The following is an 18,704-nucleotide window of genomic DNA, read 5'->3' as shown; positions in this document are numbered from 1 at the left end:
GAGTGAGTCCCCCTCACCACTGGCCCCTCTGGAGAGAGCCAGGCACGGTCACAAGTTTCTTCTGTATCTCTCTGGAGATAATCACAGCCTATGCGAGCATATGGATGGATATTCTTTTAAACATTGTGTTGCGGTTTGCTTCTTGGCTTGCATGTATCTGATATCATATCCCTTACAATACACCGTGTTTTTTTACACTGCAGGAAAATCTGTGAGGGGCTAGACCGACAGGGTATTGCTGGGCGTGGAGGAGGTTGGGGCCAGGTTTTTTGCTCTTTGTGACTTTTTCGTGCCTTTCAGATGTGACGACTCTCCATACGCCTTCTCACACGTGACCCGTGACTCATGGGCCGAGGACTCTGCATTTGGGACCCCCACCTCCACCTCCCCAAAATGCATTTCATTCCCTTGTTAATGTGTCATTGTAGTTGACGCTTTGAGGATAGGCAGGCTTGGTAGATAATAAAACAGTATTTGGCTTATGTTTAATCGCTGTCTCCTCCCACAGCCCGAGAACGCCTTAGCGTCCTTCAAAAAGGATTTGGTGGTGCTGTTTTTTATGTGTGTGTGTGTGTGTGTGTGTGTTGTTTTTAAAAAAGTTTTTTTCCAAGGGACCCGGTCAAAGATTTCAAGCCTTAAATCTGATCAACCCAATCTGGGGCGGCGGCAGCTCAGTCTCTCCTCCTCGCTGTGCCAATCTGTTTCTGTGGTGGCGGGTGGCGGCTCGGTGTTAAATTTGGAGACCCCCGTGGGTTTCCCATGCCGACCTGCATATGTCTGCAGGCGCAGGGAAGGGAGCGCCGCAGACCCCCGTTGAGTCCCCGACTGCCAGCAGCAAGTTGCCACAGGCGCACTGGCTCTGCAGCCCCGGGATCAAGGTGGGTTCACCTTGCACCGGGCCACCTGTTTCAGTTCCCTGCTCCCCCAGGCAGGCTCCCTGACAGATCAGCCCAGGGAGGGGCAGGTGGGGGCCGAGGGGGATGGAGGGGGCCCACAGACCCCCTGCTCATCTGGCGTTCTCCCCAACATTTTCCACACTTGATCCACTAGATGAGAAGCTGGGGGTCGGGGCTGGGACCCCACAGTCCCCTTCCTACCTCCAGCGCCTGCTGGCTCAAAGACATCAGTAGACACCCACTGATTGGGTAACGGCCCCCAGCACCCCCACCCTGTGAGGCTTCCATGCAGTGAGGGAAGTAGGGACCCCCGGCTGAAAGCAGTCATGTTCTTTTTTGTTTTTCTCCTAAGTTTTCTGTGTCTGTGTGCGATTGGAACGAAACATCAACTCTTTTTTTTTTTTCTTTTTTGTCATATTTCAATATTGGCTTTCTTCCCCGCCTTCTTTCGAAGGCTCCTTTTATAACTTCGGCTGCTGCTGCTTAAATATAGATGTCGAAGCCCTCCTCCCTCCAGATTGTTTATATTTTTGAAGAGCCTTCTGCTTCGCTGTGACTGCTCCTCTCTTATCTGTATCCCCCGTTCCACCACATTGGTTTCGGTTGCTCTTTTTTTTTTCCCTGCCTTCCCTTAACTGGGATGTGTTTCAAATGTGGTCTATCAAAATGTTCAGTGTTTCCCTTTTTTCTGCAATAGCTTTGACATCTGTTCTTGAATTCTAGCCCACGTTATTCCTTAGGACTTGTTTGCCCAAGATGTGCCTGTATGCCAGAAATACTAAGGGGAGAAGAGTGTGGTGTGGTGGTATCTTCCCCTCATTGCCTGGTTTGTTGTTTTATTGTTGTTGTTTTTTTTTCCTTTCCTCCCCTGCTTTTTAAAATGTCTACGATTTCTTTCTTTCTTTCTTTTATTTTTCCCTTGGAACATCTCGCTCTATTGCCCAGGCTGAAGTGCAGTGGCATGGTCTCAGCTCACTGCAACCTCTACCTCCTGGGTTCAAGCCATTCTCCTGCCTCAGCCTCCCAAGTAGCTGGGATTACAGGCCCGCCACCATGCCTGGCTAATTTTTGTATTTTTAGTAGAGACGGGGTTTCGCCATGTTGACCAGGCTGGTCTCAAACTCCTGACCTCAGGTGATCCACCCACCTCGGCCTCCGAAAGTGCTGGGATTACAGGTGTGAGCCACCTCGCCCGGCCTATCTGTGATTTCTGTGATTTCTAAGTTGACAGCATGTTTTCATCCCATCCAGCATGGCCCAACCCATAGTGGTACCAAGGAAGCATTTCCCAGCGAGAACTTGTAACGTGTAGGTTTGCTGGTTTACTTCTGCCAAGGAGGAAAGCCAGTGGGCCATGATGAGGTGGGTGGGGCAAGGGGGTGGCGAAGGAGAGGCTGTAGTGTGCTTCTTGGAGGCGTGGGGATAAATCTTGAGTTTTGATTTTTCTCGCCGTTCAGCCTTTGAAATGTTAGGTTCTTGCTCTGCTTGGACTCAGGGTGACGGTCCCCACCGTTGAGAAGCCAGCTGGAGCAGCCACCTTGGATCCCAGCAGAATGGGCCGCTGTGTGTCTTTAGTCGCCGAAGCGACTCGGCAGGAAAACAGGCCTTTTGGTGGCGACAGCAGTGTGTCCTTGGGCGCCTGCTGTCAGCCTGGAACACCATTCTGGGGCCATCTGCTGCAGGCTTGTTGGAAACAGATCCTCTTGGCAGCTCTTCCCAGAATTTCCGAGGCCAGGGCACAGGTTCTCTGGCGCGTTGATTATCGGTTTGTTGCGGGGAGCAGAGCCCAGAGCCCTCAGTCCCCTGGCGGGTTCCTCATGGGGGACCCACTCCTGGTGGTCCTCAGCGTTCCCGCACAAGTAATGTGGTTTGAGAATAATCGCCAATGCCAGGTGCCTCGTTTCCGAAAAGTGGTTGGAAATAATTATTCTTGGAATTTACGTTTTAAAGATCCCTCTTGAAAACTAATCATAGGTTAATGGTCTTGAACATGATGCTTGGCCTAGAGTGAGCTCACCGTAAATATTTGTTGAATGAATACAAACCAAATATTACTCCCAGAGATCCCAGGCCCACAGCGTCGAAGGACGGCCACAGGAGGCCAAGGAGGGGATAGCCGAGGAGGGAATAGCTCAGCAGGACTAGAGCCCAGGAGAGTGACTGGAAGGGACCCTTCCTTGGCTGGAAGAACAGGGATGGAGCAGCTTGGGGAGGCGGGTCCTTTGGGCTTGGCCTGATAGTTGTGGCTGGAGCAAAAAAGATGTTTCTGTGTATTCTGTTACCGGAACAGAGTCATTTATGGCGGGCACATTGAGGCACGACCCGTGGCGTTGAATGAGCTTGGTTTTCTCAACCACTACACATGGGACGGACGAGGGATGGGTGGATAATATAATGTTCATTTCCCTGCCTTCCCGCCGCCCTCCAGCCCCTCCTCTGCCGATGATTGACGATCCCTAGAGCTACTGGGGTCTCTCCCCCAGTGTTCTGGTCAAATGCAAATAGGACCCTCCTCTAGTACACAGTACAATTACAAACTCCCTTTTCCTTTCCTGTTTCCCCCAACAGAGAGAACTCGATGCCACCGCAACGGTATTGGCGAACCGGCAGGATGAAAGCGAGCAGTCCAGAAAGCGGCTTATCGAACAGAGCCGGGAGTTCAAGAAGAACACTCCAGAGGTGAGGCGGGTGACCGTCACAGTTGCTTTGGAGGGATCTTAGAATGCTGGGGCATATTCAGGCAATGCTCCGTGAGCGTTTCATTTTCATCAGTTGAATGCGCGGTCGGCAAACAACCTGTTTCTTTCCCCGGATGTCTTCAGCCCCATTTCCAGCAGAATGCACGCCACCCTGCAGGCCGTGGGACGTGGAAATTGATAGGTTGTCTGGAAGTATGAAAGCCAGAGCTAATTCCAGGTGCAGATACTGGACAAGCTGGGTCTGTAAGAACACGTGGGCAGGTGTGTGGGTGTCTCAGACCCTCGAGTTCGTCCCAGACCCTGTCCCATGTCGGTTAGCAAGCCACCGAAGTCCATAAGGGATCCTGTGGGGTGGAAGGCCCTCGGGGCCTGCTTCCCCGGTGCTGGGGCAGTGTCTGAAGGCTGCACGCATCTGGGCATAGCAACACGCCTGACGCTTCTTGTAAAACAGACATTTCGCCTGCTAGGCCTTTTAAATGCCTCTCTGTTTCTTGAAATACGCCCTAAAGGGCAGTGGAAATGTGCTTTTCACATACTCCTGTTTTTTCTCTCGTGAGTGTGCAATCGGGGGACAGTGTTGAGTTGCTAGGGTGGTGTTTTTCTGCTCCTTTCCTGGGCCCCTTCTTCCTTCCCTTCAACCCTATCAGAGGCTTAGTAAGAAAAAGAAAAAAGACCCACGCGTGTTGCAGGCAGATGAGCAGTCGCGGGAATGGCTTTCCGGGTGACGTCTGCCAGTTTGGTCCCCATGGCACTCATGCCGTGGTCTCGGACCCCACCCTCTCTTACACCTTCCCCTTGTATGGGAAGAGGTCGCAGCAGCCCACAACTTTGGCCCGGCTTCCGGGCTTGGGGAATCTACAGCTCTTGGCTCCTCCCTGTAGGACACAGGAAGATGCCTGGAGGCAAAGCTCCGTTCTAAGAGAGATGCCCCTCTCTTACATAATATTGCTGGGAAATTATATGTGAATTGCATTTTTAAAAGGAGACTCATTTAAAATGTTTCAAAGGAGGCTTGCTAGTCAAGGGAGTGCTGGCATGAATCATTATGGAAAACAAATTAATAACCTTATGTCTTCAGAATAAATATTTTGGGAGAAAGCTTGGTAGCAGAGTGGAAAGAAGGCAGCCTTTGGCCACAGAGCCAGCCAAGGGTTCAAATCTCACACCCGCTGCTTGCCTCCGCCTGCCCCTAAATGTGGGTACTCCATGTTTCACGAGACCAAAAATGAAGATGGGAGTCACTGGGGGTGCTTGGGGGTTGCTGCCTTCTCTGCCCGTGTTGGGGAGTGGGGGGCCCTATTCTCCGTGTCAGCCTTGCCCTGAGTAAAAACAAGAGGAAAAAAAGAGTTGGGGACAGAACATCCTTCTTCTGTTGCCTCCAGCGGCTTCAGAGCAGACTTTCCTGGAACTCTGGTTTCCTGAGAACTTGTCCTTGACTCAGTTTCCCCAGCCCAAGCCCCGCCACATCCATCTCATGAGCTCCTTGTAGTGCTGTTTCTGTAGCGAGTGGCCGTCCGCCGTTCTGTATTGTCATTGCCCTTTCCTTGGTGACCACATGTCCGCCGGTTTCCATAGAAAATCTTAGAGGTTTGGCTGGGCGCAGTGGCTCATGCCTGTAATTTCAACACTTTGGAAGGCTGAGGCGAGCAATCACTTGAGGTCAGGAGTTCAAGACCAGCCTGGGCAACATAACAAGACTCATCTCTGTTATAAAAAGAAAAAAGAAAACATTTTATGATTAAAAAAAAAAAAAAGAAAATCTGAGAGGGGCAAGGCCATCCTTCTGAGGCCACGGACAATAAATACACGAGTGTAATCAGCCAGAGAATGAGGCTCCAAGAGGCCTGGATTCCCGGGTGTTCCTCAGAAGTCCCCAACTCCTAGTGACAGTGGAGAGGAGCATGTCCTCCTTCGGTCACCCTGTCTGTCGCATATGCTCTGCTGATAAATGCTGCTTGTACTCTGCTGAGCCCTGTCCCTCCATCGTGCCTTGTGTCGAATTCCACATTAGTTACTCAAAGACAGCTGGCCTTAAACTTGGCGTTTTTATCTCCTTCTGATCCCAGTAAATGGAAGAGGCTTGGGCAGGCGGCAGCCTGGTAGGTACCTGCCGCTTGGGGCATTTCTTCTCAGGACACATTTTTAGACTCATCTTCATGGAGAAGGGGGCTGGAACCCACCTGCTTGGCCCCGACCCCGCCACTGCCAGTGGGTGGAGGGTGGCGCCCACTTCCTCATCTTTCGCTGTAGTAAGGAGGGTCTCACTGCAGCCTGCAGTCCTGGGGAGGTGGGGAAGGGGGAGTTGGCTGTAGGCTTCCGCCCCGCCGGCCCCATGCACTTTCCCATCCAAGGGCCAACCTGGAAATCTGTGGAGCGCCCATGCGGGAAGTACAAGGTGAGACCCACTTCACTTGTGCCAGCAGCCAGAGCCTCCTGCTGGAAACTTCTTTTAATTTTTTGAGACAGAGTCTTGCTCTGTCGCTCAGGTTGGAGTGCAGTGTCACAGTCTCGGCTCACTGCAACCTCCGCCTCCTGGGTTCAAGCGATTCTCCTGCTTCAGCCTCCCAAGTAGCTGGGATTACAGGCACGCACCACCACCACAACCAGCTAATTTTTGTATTTTTCGTAGATTTCACTGTGTTGGTCAGGCTGGTCTCGAACTCCTGACCTCAGGTGATCCACCCACCTCAGCCTCCCAAAGTGCTAGGATTACAGGCATGAGCCACCGTGCCCGGCCCTCCTGTTGGAAATTTTGAAGCCACATAAGGCCAGAGCGGTGGTGGGAGCAGGTGGCTGTGGCTGGAGTGTGCAGAGCGGTGGTGGGAGCCGGGGGCTGTGGCTGGAGTGTGCAGAGCGGTGGTGGGAGCCGGGGGCTGTGGCTGGAGTGTGCAGAGCGGTGGTGGGAGCCGGGGGCTGTGGCTGGAGTGTGCAGAGCGGTGGTGGGAGCCGGGGGCTGTGGCCGGAGTGTGCTGGGTGTGCAGGAGGCGGGGTTCCCTGCTGTTCCCTGTGACAGCAGGTGTGTGTGAGTTGGGGGGCTGTGACAGTAAGTGTGTGTGTGTGTAGATAGCACATATGTGGAGCCTCAGCTCAGTGCCTGGCCTGCGCCCCGAGGGGACATTGGGTCACCATTTGTTTGGGGTCTCAGTCTTGAGGAGCCACCACTGCCCTGACACTGGTTGTTCCTCTGGCCACACCGCAGGATTGATTACTAATCATGGAGGTGACGTTGGAATGTTGCATATGTAGAAACGGGGCTTGCTTAGAGCTTTCGCCCGTGGGGTAGGACAGCCTGGCTTACCAGGAGGAGGGTGTCCTCTTCCCTATGGATGCAGCCCACGATCCTCACGGCTCCATACCTTCCAGGGCACAGCATGGCAGAGCCAGGGCTGGCGGTGTTCCTGCTGGTATGACACCAAGAGTGTTGATCTTGGTGGAAATGCCCAGGTCTCCTTTTGTTCTGGGAAAGGAGGAAAGGTTCTTCGGTGTCTGATGAATGTCTAATGTGTTCCACGAGGAGGATTAGGCACCCATGAGGGTTCAGTGGGGAGTAAGGTTCACCTGCCGTTGGAGATTTCACCTTCCAGACTGGCCTTTCCCAGATGTCACTGGGAAAAGCTCTAGTCCAGGAGGGAAAAGGTCTTCTGATGGGGACGTGACTGGGGAGGGATGCTTTGTGGTGACTGGGACTCCAACAGGCGGGAAAAGCCACAAGAACATCAAGAGGTGAGCGCCAAGATGGCTGGAGCCTTGAAGGGTTTTTCTGGGGACAGGATCCTGCTCTGTCACCTGGGTTGGAGCGCAGTGGCACGATCACAGCTCACTACAGCCTCCAACTCCTAGGCTCAAGGAGTCCCTCCGTCTCAGTGTCCCGAGTAGCTGGGATTACAGGCACGTGGCACCACAATGCCTGGCTATTTTATTTTATTTTTATGTTTTTTTTTGAGACAGAGTCTTGCTCTGTTGCCCAGGTTGGAGTGCAGTAGCATGATCTCAGCTCACTGCAGCCTTCACCTTCTGTGTTCAAGCAATTCTTCTACCTCAGCCTCCTGAGTAGCTGAGATTACAGGCATGTGCCACCACACCCAGCTACCTTTTTTGTATTTTTAGTAGAGATGAAGTTTCACCATGTTGCCCAGGCTGGTCTCGAACTCCTGACCTTGTGATCCACCCGCCTCAGCCTCCCAAAATGTTGGGATTACAGGTGTGAGCCACCGCGCCTGGCCATAGTTTTTAAATTTTTGGTAGAAACAGAGCCTTTTGCTGTTGCCCAGGCTACTCTCAAACTCCTGCGCTCATGCAGGGTCCTCCCACTTCGGCCTGCCAAAGTGCTAGGATTCCAGGCACGAGCACTGCGCCCAGCTGGAGGTTTTCTGTTTAGAATTAGTTTTTCGAAGTTTCAGTTTTATATCATTAGATTAATATATTTGTCGTCATTTGATATTGTGTCTTTTTAATCCAGAAATTGTAATTTACAGAAGATTGCAATTACTCTGCAGATAAAATTGTGTACATTTTCTTTAAATCTAAGAACAGAGTCCATTTGAAAGAAAAACGTTTTTAAATGTTCTAACTGAGCATCCATTCCCTATTGAATTAAGAATCCATCATGGAACATAATAGGCGGTGGAGTATTTCTAGGGTATATTGCTTTCTATATTTTTGGGTTTTTTTGGAATATAGTGGCACAATCATAGCTTACTGTGGCCTTGATGTCCTGAGCTCAGGCGATCCTCCCCTTATAGCCTCCAGAGTAGCTGGGACTATAGGTGCGTGCCACCACACCCTGCTAATTTTATGTTTTGTAGAGGCCGGGTCTCACTTTGTTGCCCAGGCTGGTCTCAGACTCCTGGGCTCAAGCTAAATCTCCCACCTTGACTTCCCAAAGTGTAGGGATTACAGGTGTGAGCCACTGTGCCCAGCTCTGCTTTTTGTATTTCTTACTGCAGGCGACATACTTAGTAGCTGTGTTTCTTGGGGCAGATACCTCCCAAAGCCCCAGTTCTGTCACCTATAAATAGTGTAACGACAGGGCCCCGCTCACAGGGTTGCTGTGTGCACATATGTGTATGTACATACCCATGTGCCTGTATGTGACAGGCTACACACAGGCCTGTCCCTAGAGTTTAGCTTATGTTCGTTACTAGTATTAACCGGGGAATACTCACCATGTAACTCATGAGATACAGTGGATTTCTGTTCCTCAGAGCTAACTCAGGGAATTTCTATATTTTATTTATTTATTTTTGAGGCGAAGTTTTGCCCTTAATACCCAGGCTGGAGTGCAGTGGTGCCATCTCGGTTCACTGCAACCTCCGCCTCCCAGGTTCAAGTGATTCTCTTGCCTCAGCCTTCTGAATAGCTGGAATTACAGGCACCCACCACCATACCCAGCTAATTTTTTGTGTTTTTAGTAGAGACAGAGTTTCACCATGTTGGCCAGACTGATCTTGAACTCCTGACCTCAAGTAATCCACCCACCTCGGCCTCCCAAAGTGCCAAGTGGCATGAGCCACTGCACCCGGCCTTAGCTCGGCAACTTAAAAAAAAATAAGAACAAATATGGGTAGTTTCGCTTAAAGTGTTTCAAAAGTCGGTTTGGGGCCAGGCACGGTGGCTCACGCCTATAATCCAAGTGGTCTGAGAGGCTGAGGTGGGAGGATCACTTCAGACCAGGAGTTTGAGACCATCCTGGGCAACATAGTGAGATTCCATCTCTACAAAAAGTCAAAATATTAGCTGGGATAATGGTGTACGCTTAATAGTCCCAGCTACTTGGGAGGCTGAAGTGGGAGGATGGCTTGAGCCCAGGAGGTTGAGGTTGCAGTGAGCCATGATCGCGCCACTACACTCTAGCCTGGGCAATGAAATGAGATCCTGTCTCAAAAAAAAAAAAAAGTTGGTTTGTAATAACGGTTAATCATCTTACAAATATTTATTGAACACCTTCCATGTGCCAGACAGTTTGGCCCTGGGAATAAAACCCTATCTCCATTCTTTAAAAAGTTTCTTATCTTTCTTAGCAAGCAAATAGAACCCAATGGCAGAGCGTGTTAAGTGCTAGGATAGAATGACTGGAATCTTCTGACTGTAGACTTTCCCCACAGAAACACTCTTATGTCAGTGGTGATAAAGTTCTCTGGATAAGCCACATATGGCTCAGTAACCCTTTTTATAGATAAACAGTTCTGCTTTTTGAGCCTTGGTTCTTAACCTTTAAAATATCCATGAAAGTTAAGGACCTACGCCTCTGAGAAATGCACATGTTTGCAGTTTCTGGGGGGCTCCCAGACACTCATCCATGCAGCCCTAGTTTAGAACACAGTTCTCTGGGCCCATAGTCCCAGTTTCAGCTCACCATTCCAGGAGAGCACGTGGGTCACATCAACCCTCCTCCTCCTCCTTGTGCCTTGGGGTGGAAGGGGATGAAGGAGTGGGGGGGACTCTAGAGCTTTGGGGTGGGTGACAGATGAATACCAAGGCCTGAGCACTGGGCAGGGACAAGGTGTGCCTGGCCCTGGCTGTGTGCTGGGGAGTGGGAGATGGGTGAAGGAGCAAGGCCACTTGATGTGACAAGGGGTTCCACGGGCTAGCAGCAAGGGCGGCACCTCTGCACTGGGCTGGCCACAGCATGTTAGGAGGGAGCAGCAGCAGCAGCTTTCTGGAAGCCTGGTGGTGTTAGAATCACGTATGTGAGCAGTGGAGGCTGAAAGCCTAGCTCTTGAAAACCCCAGAAAGTGTCTCTTAGCCTTTCCGTTTGCCGTTTGCTTTTCCGTGGCTTTGATCGTGGCCAAACACCGATTTCCCACGTGTGTGATTCCAGAGTTCTTCTGGAGGCGAGATCACAGGAGGTCTGCAGCACGTCTGACCTGCAGCCCCGGCTCACTGGCCTGGCTGTAGGGAGTTAGTGGATGGAGAGTGGCTGGGCAGGTTAGAGACCAGGTAACCCGGCGTGGGGTCCTCTCTGGAGAAACCCCCAGTGCTCCTGCGACATTGGCCTGGCTTCAGGGCTCTACTATTTGAATGTGATGTTCAACTCTCCAATAAATGGCCGTCTGTGTTAGGCTTGCTTCCAGAAAGAGCGCAGGGATGGTTTTGGGTTTTGTTCTGCTTCTTTTCAGTATGGGAGGAACCTTCCCTGATGGGAGGAAAGAGAGGAGGAGAACCACATTCCTGAGATGCTGTGATTTTATCATGAAACCATCCCCAGCCCTCATCCTGGTGACGTCAGTCGGCCCAGTCCTACTCCAGAACGCTTTTTGGGTGTCCGTCTGCAGGACTTTGCTTGGTTAATTTTTGTCTCCTCGGAAACAGACCCCGTTGCTCTGGGAGGAGAGCCGAGCTGCGGTTCAGGGGCCATCGCTGGTCATTTTTTGCCCTGATGTATTTTTGCCTCCACATTTCTTGATCTCTGGAACGTTAATCCCAACGATGCCTGGTCCGTGGTGCTCACAGTCTGCGTCTGTGCTTTCGACACCTGTCCTGCTCAGATGCACGTGATCACGCCCAGGTCTCCATCCTGGCTCTTGTTGGCTGCGGCGGCAGCCCTGACTGTCGGGGACACCTGGCTCAGCACGCCCAGCTTGCAACAGGGAGCACCCTCTGCTGCTCACAGAACTGGCCATCCACTTTCTTCTCCTTTCCCGGGTGCCAGCGTCTTCCTCTACCCCTTCTACGCCGGCCTGGCGCATTTCTCTGATTTCTGTGTTCCCCGGTTGCAGTTGTAAAAATTCAGTCTTGGGAGTTGTCTTGAGATAGGACTTGCAAAGGAATCTTTTACAGTCGTTGAAATGGGCTAGATTTGTGGATTCCTTCCTGACCCTGGCAGGCATGGTGAGGGGAGGGGTCCCTCCTTTTTATTGATCAGGATGCACCGTGTGCGGGGTAAGCCAGGAAGCCACGTGCCTGACGCTGTCTCTGCCATGGTGAGGAAGACAGAGGATGGGGAAGACGCTGCGAACTTTTATGATTCGTTTTTCACTCTCAGTGAGAAAAGCAGCTAGCAGGATGGGTGAGGGAGTGGAGGGTAGTAATATATAGTTGTGGCCTGGGCCCAAACGCATTTAGTCACTGCCTCGACAGCCTTTATATAGACACCACCGGAGTGACTCAGCCTGGAAAAAGAGAGTCACTTAAAAATAAAGTTGCGACTCCAGTGGACACGTGGTGCACAGGCTGCCCTGAGATAGTCACCAGGGCTCCATGGCCCTGCACGCCCCCCAGGGCCCTGGGCGAGTCAGGTGATGAAGTGAGGGCAATCATTGTAACCCTATCGTGGCGTTGTCATGCAAGATTTAGTAAAGTCACATATCATCCCCCATGACATTTTTCTTTTTGTTTTTGTTTTTTTTCTTTTTAGAGCCAGGGTCTTGCTCCATGGCCCAGGCTGGAGAGCAGTGGCATGATCTCAGCTCACTGTAGCCTCAACCTCCCAGCCTCAAATGATCCTCCCACCTCAGCCTCCCGAGTAGCTGGGACTACAGGCATGCACCCCCACACCTGTTTAATTTAATTTTTTTTTTTTTGATAGAGATGGGGTCTCACTTTGTTGCCCAGGCTGGTCTAGAACTCCTGGACTCAAGCGATCCTCCCACTTCAGCCTCCCAAAATGTTGGGATTACAAGTGTGAGCCACCACACCTGGCCTTCGATGCTTTTTAAACACAAAACAGCGGCCAGGCATCATCAGCCACTCCTTGATATGTTAGTGTTACCCACCGAACTCTCTTCTCTGTTATCAACACATTTTGTTTTGCTCCTTATTAGACCCTAAAACCACTGCACACAGAAGAGTGAAAAGCCCAGCCTCATTTTGCTTTCATCACGTTGAGCCCATTGAGTTGGCTTCACTGCCCGCAGCCCTGATGTGACACAATGGGGCTTTTTTTTTTTTTAAGCTAGAATTCCACTCCATCACCCGGGTTGGAGTGCAGTGGCTCAGTCTCGGCTCACTGAAACCTCTGCCTCCCAGGCTCAAGCAATTCTTCTGCCTCAGCCTCCCAAGTAGCTGGGACTACAGGCATGTGCCTCCGTGCCCAGATAATTTTTTTGTAGTTTTCGTGGAGACGGGGTTTCACCATGTTTGCCAGGTTAGTGTCAAACTCCTGGCCTCAAATGATCCACCTGCCTCAGCCTCCCAAAGTGTTGGGATTACAGGCGTGAGGCACGGTGCCTGGCCGAAAGGAGGTTTCTATAGAGATAGAAATCCCCGGGGTGAGGGGAGAGAGGAATGACTGAGAGTTGGTGTGGAGTGCCTTTTTGGAATATAAAAATGTCCTGGAATAAGACAGTGGTGACACTTGCACAACTTGGAATACGCCAAATGCCACTGAACTGTGTACTTTAAAAGGGTGAGTTGTATGGTGTATAAATTATGTATCAATAAAGCTGTAATTAAAAAAAAAAAAATTCCAGCCAGGTGCAGTGGCTCACGCTTATAATCCCAGCACTTTGGGAGGCTGAGGCAGACGGATTGCTTTTGCTCAGGAGTTGGAGACCAGCCTGGCCAGTATAGTGAGACCTCGCCTATACAAAAAATAGAAGGGAGTGGTGGTGTGTACCTATGGTCCCAGCCACTCAGAAGGCTGAGGTGGGAGGGTTGCTTGAGTCTAGCAGGAGATTGAGGCTTCAGTGAGCCATGATTGCGCCACTGCACTCCAATGTGGGTGACAGAGTAGAGACCCCTGTCTCAAAAAAAACAAAAACAAACAAACAAACAAAAACTAAACTAAATGAAATTTAAAAAGAATTCCTCTCTTCGTGGGGGTGTCAGAAACCCCTGAAGAGATTTCTTACTCAGTTGTTCTCTCATCCGCTGAAGAAGCTCCCCACAGAAAAGTATCTTGTGAATTTTCATTTTTGCAGCAGCAGTTTGGTTTTAAAAAGGCCACTCCAGGGTTTGGCAAAATGAGAAAACCCCAATAATCAACTTGGGTGTTTAATCATTCTGGAATCACCTACTGTTAAGTTATAATAAGCTTTTAACTAGAAAAAGTTTAAAAATTAAAAGTGAACTTTTAACTGTTACCAATTAAACTCCTTAAGTCAGTTTATCAACCCAAGACATTACTTTCTTTCTTTTCGGTCCCTAAGGGAGAAGAGGTGCCTTGAGTGGGACCCAGTAATGAAGGAAATTTGAATGTAATTGGGGCCGAAGTCAGGGAGGGTGGCTGCATTATCACCTGACATCCCAGCAAGACCTTGCCGCATGGTCTGGAGGGCACCAGCGGGGGCCTGTAGGGAAGAGAAAGTTGCTTGGGCCCAGGGACATTGAGTGCTAGTCAAGCCCTGGCTTCATTTGCTCCAACAGCATTAATAGTGTTGTGACCTCCATGGCACTGGGACAGAAGCTTAACCTCAGTTTCTTCGTCTGCAAAAACATACCCTGCCTACTTCAAGGGGTCCTGGAGGCTCAATGTCCAGTCTCAGGCGAGGAGTAGAATGCATAGCTAGTTAGTGGTGACAGGCAGTGACCTTGAGCAAGGTCACAAACTGTTCTAAGACTTGGTCCCCTTATCTATAAGCAGGAAGAGAATTGGTGCTATCCCATTTCACCCAGGAGGTTGAAATGAATTCAGATGCACAGAGCATATAGTAGGTGCTCAATAAACACTTACCCTCCTCTCTTCTTTCCTTCCTTCCTTTCTTTTACAAGTGATGCTGAGCCCTTTTCTAGGGCCAGGGGCAGTCAGATACAGCAGGGATGGAGGGAGAAGATTCCAGATCTCACAGAGATCTGGCAATAGCCAAATAAACAAATGATGCACAAGATAATTTCAGGTGGCGGTAAGAGCCCAAACAGGACAAAATGGTAGAGAGTGATCAAGGATGGGTGAAGGTACTTCGGGGAGTCAGAGAACGTTTTTTGATCTTAAGAATGCAAAATGACTTTTTGTATCACCTGTCAACACAACACACACACACACACACACACACACACACACACGGAGCTTTTAGTGCACATTTTGAACCATCGATAAATTTGGGCAAGCTGTTAGCAGTGGAGTCCCCTGCATTTCTTCCATGTAAAGCCCTGATCGTCTTGGCTCTAACCACTCACTTACTTTGAAGCATCAGATTCAGTCTCTCTGCTTTCTAAGACCAGGGATGCTATTTAATTTGCGCGTTAGAAAATTCAGCTGGCCAGGTGCAGTAGCTCATTTCTGTAATCCCAGCACTTTGGAGGCTGAGGCAGGAGGATTGCTTGAGACCAGGAGTTTGAGACCAGCCTGGGCAATATAGTGAGACCCCATCTCTACAAAAAATGAAGAAATTAGTGGGGCATGGTGGCGCACACCTGTAATTCAGGAGGCTGAGGTAGGAAGATCCCTTGAGCCCGAGAGGTCGAGGCTGCAATGAGCTATGATTGTGTCACTGCACCTCAGCCTGGGTGGCAGAGCAAGACCCTATCTTCAAAAAAAAAAAGAAAAAGTCAATGAATTCTGGAGTTTCAAAGAGACCTTATTTTGTTTGTTTGTTTTCTAAGCCAAAGGCCCAGAAATTCTTAGGTAATTCTTCGGTAATTAATTCTTAGGTAATTAACAAGGAGCTAATCTCCTAGTTGCTCTGTTCCTTGTCACTGGAAGTGGTCAGAACCATGGTGGGGCTTGGTCCAGAGGTGGCAGGTGGCATCTGAAGACCCCGCAGGCCCCTCTTTCCTTCCGGGAGCATCTCAGGACGGCTGCTGTGTCTGCCCCCGCCCCTTGCTGAAACGTCAACAAGGCCGGCATTCCCTTTCCTTCCTGAGAGCCGTGTGTCGCTTCCTTCGTGTGTCCAGCCGTTTTTACAGGGCTATTTTAAGTATAACAGACGCATTATCTGAGCGTTTAATAACTGTCAAAAGGGAAGCACTGTCATTAGATTCATGTGCCCTGGAATTTTAGTTGAAAACATGCTGCTTTCTATCACATCTGAGCCTCTATTTTCTTATGCCAAAAAATAGGAATGATGACAATGACCTCGGAGTCATTATGGGCTGGATGAACTCTTACAGGGATTCAGAACAATCCAGGCACCAAGCAGAAGGTCAATGAATGGTTTATTGTGTTCATGTTACCGAAATCTACTCTTTTGAGAAACTGTGTTCACAAATGACTTTTTTCCCCCCGCTTTTTTTTTTTTTTTGAGACGGAGTCTCCCTCTGTCGCCCAGACTAGAGTGCAGTGGCACGATCTTGGCTCACTGCAACCTCTGCCTCCTGGGTTCAAGCAATTCTCCTGCCTCAGCCTCCCAAGTAGCTGGGACTACAGGCACCTGCCACCGTGCCTGGCTAATTTTTGTATTAGTAGAGATGGGGTTTCACTGTGTTGGCCAGGTTGGTCTTGAACTCCTGACCTTGTGATCCGCCCACCTTGGCCTCCCAAAGTGCTGGGATTACAGGCGTGAGCCACCATGCCTGGCCTCACAAATGGGCTTTAAAGCTATAAATGTGACGGGGGCCAGTGGCTCACACCTAGAATCCCAGCACTTTGGGAGGCTGAGGCTGACGGATCACTTGAGCTCGAGAGTTTGAGGCAGGAGAATCGCTTGAACCCGGGAGACAGGGGTTGCAGTGAGCTGAGATCGCACCACTGCACTCCAGCCTGGGCTACAGAGTGAGACTCCGTCTCAAAATAAATAAAAATAAAATAAAGCTATAAATGAACGCTTAAAAAAATTCTGAAAGCCTATGGTAGACCCTCGTTTCTACTGCGGACTTGAATAGATACAGTAAAATAAAAACTTGCCTTCTTCCATATGTGTCTAGAGTTTTCTCTCCTTTTGCATTAGTTTCACTGTTCATAGAGTGGAAATGTTTGCTGCTGGACTTTTCTTTTTGGAAGCTATTCTTTGAGAGTAGCCCATAACTTGTCTTTCTGGTCAATAACCTCAACTGAAATGCATTCTGAATGGAGAACGTCATTCTGTGTAGGATTTAATAATAACTTCGGCACAGAAAAGCACTCTGTGCCTCTTCTCGGCAAACAACTTTGTTGAGCACGATTTTAAAGGTGTAACGGCTAAATGCGAAAGCCATATGATTTGGTTGAAATTGTGGTAAGCTGTTATTAATATTTATTGAGTACTTGCTAGGAGCCAGGCATTATGCTAAGTGCATGACAATCATTTCTCTGCCCCTGGAAGTCACCCTGGAAGCTAAGTATCATCAGTGCCACTTAACGGAGCATAAGCCACCCACCTACCTACTGGGATTTTCCTGGGCAGACAGACTTCTGGGAATGAGGCCATATAATCCCCGAACACCCTGCCTCCTTCAGGTTCCAGAAGCCAAATTTTTCTCTTTTTTTGAGACAGATTCTTGGTCTTGTCACCCAGGCTGGAGTGCAGTGGCCTGATCTCGGCTCAGTGCAACCTCTACCTCCCAGGTTCAAGCGATTCTTCTGCCTTAGCCTCCCTAGTAGCTGGGATTACAGGCACCAACCACCACGCCCGGCTAATTTTTATATTTTTAGTACAGACGGGGTTTCACCATGTTGGCCAGGCTGGTCTTGATCTCTTGACCTCAGGTGACTCACCTGCCTTGGCCTCCCAAAGTGCTGGGATTACAGGCATGCGTCACCACGCCTGGCCCAGAAGCTTAATTTTTAGTCACTTAACCATTAGCAATTCCTCTTCTATTAGATTTTTTAAAAATCGCTTTTCAGTATTTCTTTGAAGTGGCATACTCATTTAAAGGATTCTATATGTCAGGGGGAATGTTTTGTAGGAGTGTACTTAGGAAGGAACGTATCGTTATAGCCTAAAATTTGCCATTGCCCTAAGAAAGCCTTCTTAACTTATGGAATTGGTTATAAGCCAAAGCGTGGGAAAATCTCCCCTTCCACTTTGAGATTATGGCAGTCAAGAAAATGACAATTGGATGCCAAGCCATGCTAACTCTGATACTTGCTGTCTTCATTTTTCCTTTCTCTGGCTAGGGGGCTGCGGCGCGTGTGGGGTGGGTGGGACTAGTCACTGAGCATGTTATTGACTAACATTGGCTTTTCATTTTAACTTGCAAATGTGAGCGGCATAAAAAGTGAGTTTACGAGGAGCCATGACTGGCCTGTTATGCAGAGTCTTGTAATTTTGTTTGTGGCCCAGTATTTTAAGAAGATATTGTGTTATATAGTTGGTGTCCTTAAAGGAGTATGTAATTGAATCTGGAAGCTTAGATTCTGATACTGACTTGGCCACTGAATGAATGCAAGATCTGAGCAAGCCATGTCCTTTCTGTTGTTCAGTCTAAGAAAGGAGGTGTTGGTGCTGAGTGCGGTGGCTCATGCCTGTAATCTCAGCACTTTGGGAGGCTGAGGCGGGCGGGTCACTTGAGGCTGGGAGTTTGAGACCAGCCTGACCAACATGGCAAACCCCCGTCTCTACCAAAAATATAAAAATTAGCCGGGTGTGGTGGTGCGCGCCTGTAATCTCAGCTACTCTGGAGGCTGAGACGGAGAATCACTTTAACCTGGAAGGCAGAGATTGCAGTGAGCCGAGATCACGCCCTGCACTCCAGCCTGGATTTCAGAGCGAGACTCCGAGGTTCTGTGTGGCCAAGAGCTACAAATTTTGCAACGAGAGGCTCCTCTCTTTTCCAAAGGTGTCCTTATTTCTGTTGGTCTTACCTCTGGGCCCAAGACATAGGCACATCCCTTTCTTCTTAAAAGGCATCACCTCCTCTGTCTCTTGGGGTTGTCCTACCCAGAATTCATTGATGTGTGCAGCAGATATTCCTGGCAGTCCCATTGTGTGTGGAATGGGGTGAACCAGGAAGACTGTTGTAGGGCTCGGTAACTTCAGGGACACAGCCGTCGTAGCTTATAATGGCAGCTGACATTTAGTGAGCACTTACTGCATATCCAGTACTATTCTAAACACTGAAAAGGCATTTAACTAACTTAACACTCACAGGATCCCTACGAAACAGGTACAGTGTTTATTTCTGTTTCAAAGAGAGGGAAACTGAGGCCCAGAGAGGCGGAGTGAGTAACTTGCCTAGGGCGTCACTGCCCACAGGTGGCAAAGCTGCTTGAAGGTCTTTTTTTTTTTTTGAGACAGAGTCTTGCTCTGTTGCCCAGGCTGGAGTGCAGTGGCTGGATCTCAGCTCACTGCAAGCTCCGCCTCCCAGGTTCATG

General features: G+C 49.6%; 1 protein-coding gene across 1 annotated transcript in view; it reads left to right on the top strand.

The window, feature by feature from the left end:
• Positions 1-221: 221 nt before the first annotated feature.
• The window catches only part of CUX1 (cut-like homeobox 1), a 378,329-nt gene continuing 359,846 nt past the window's right edge, over positions 222-18,704 (top strand). Inside the window, exons 1-2 of the mRNA XM_011985213.1 lie at positions 222-878; positions 3,465-3,575. Coding sequence (XP_011840603.1) covers positions 774-878; positions 3,465-3,575 — 216 coding nt within the window. The 5' untranslated portion in view covers positions 222-773. The remainder of the gene's footprint in view (positions 879-3,464; positions 3,576-18,704) is intronic.

Source organism: Mandrillus leucophaeus, unplaced genomic scaffold (assembly GCF_000951045.1).
Source record: "Mandrillus leucophaeus isolate KB7577 unplaced genomic scaffold, Mleu.le_1.0 Scaffold280, whole genome shotgun sequence".
NCBI lineage: Eukaryota > Metazoa > Chordata > Mammalia > Primates > Cercopithecidae > Mandrillus > Mandrillus leucophaeus.
The sequence above is the reverse complement of the archived record's forward strand: the minus strand, read 5'-3'. Positions and strand labels throughout refer to the sequence as shown.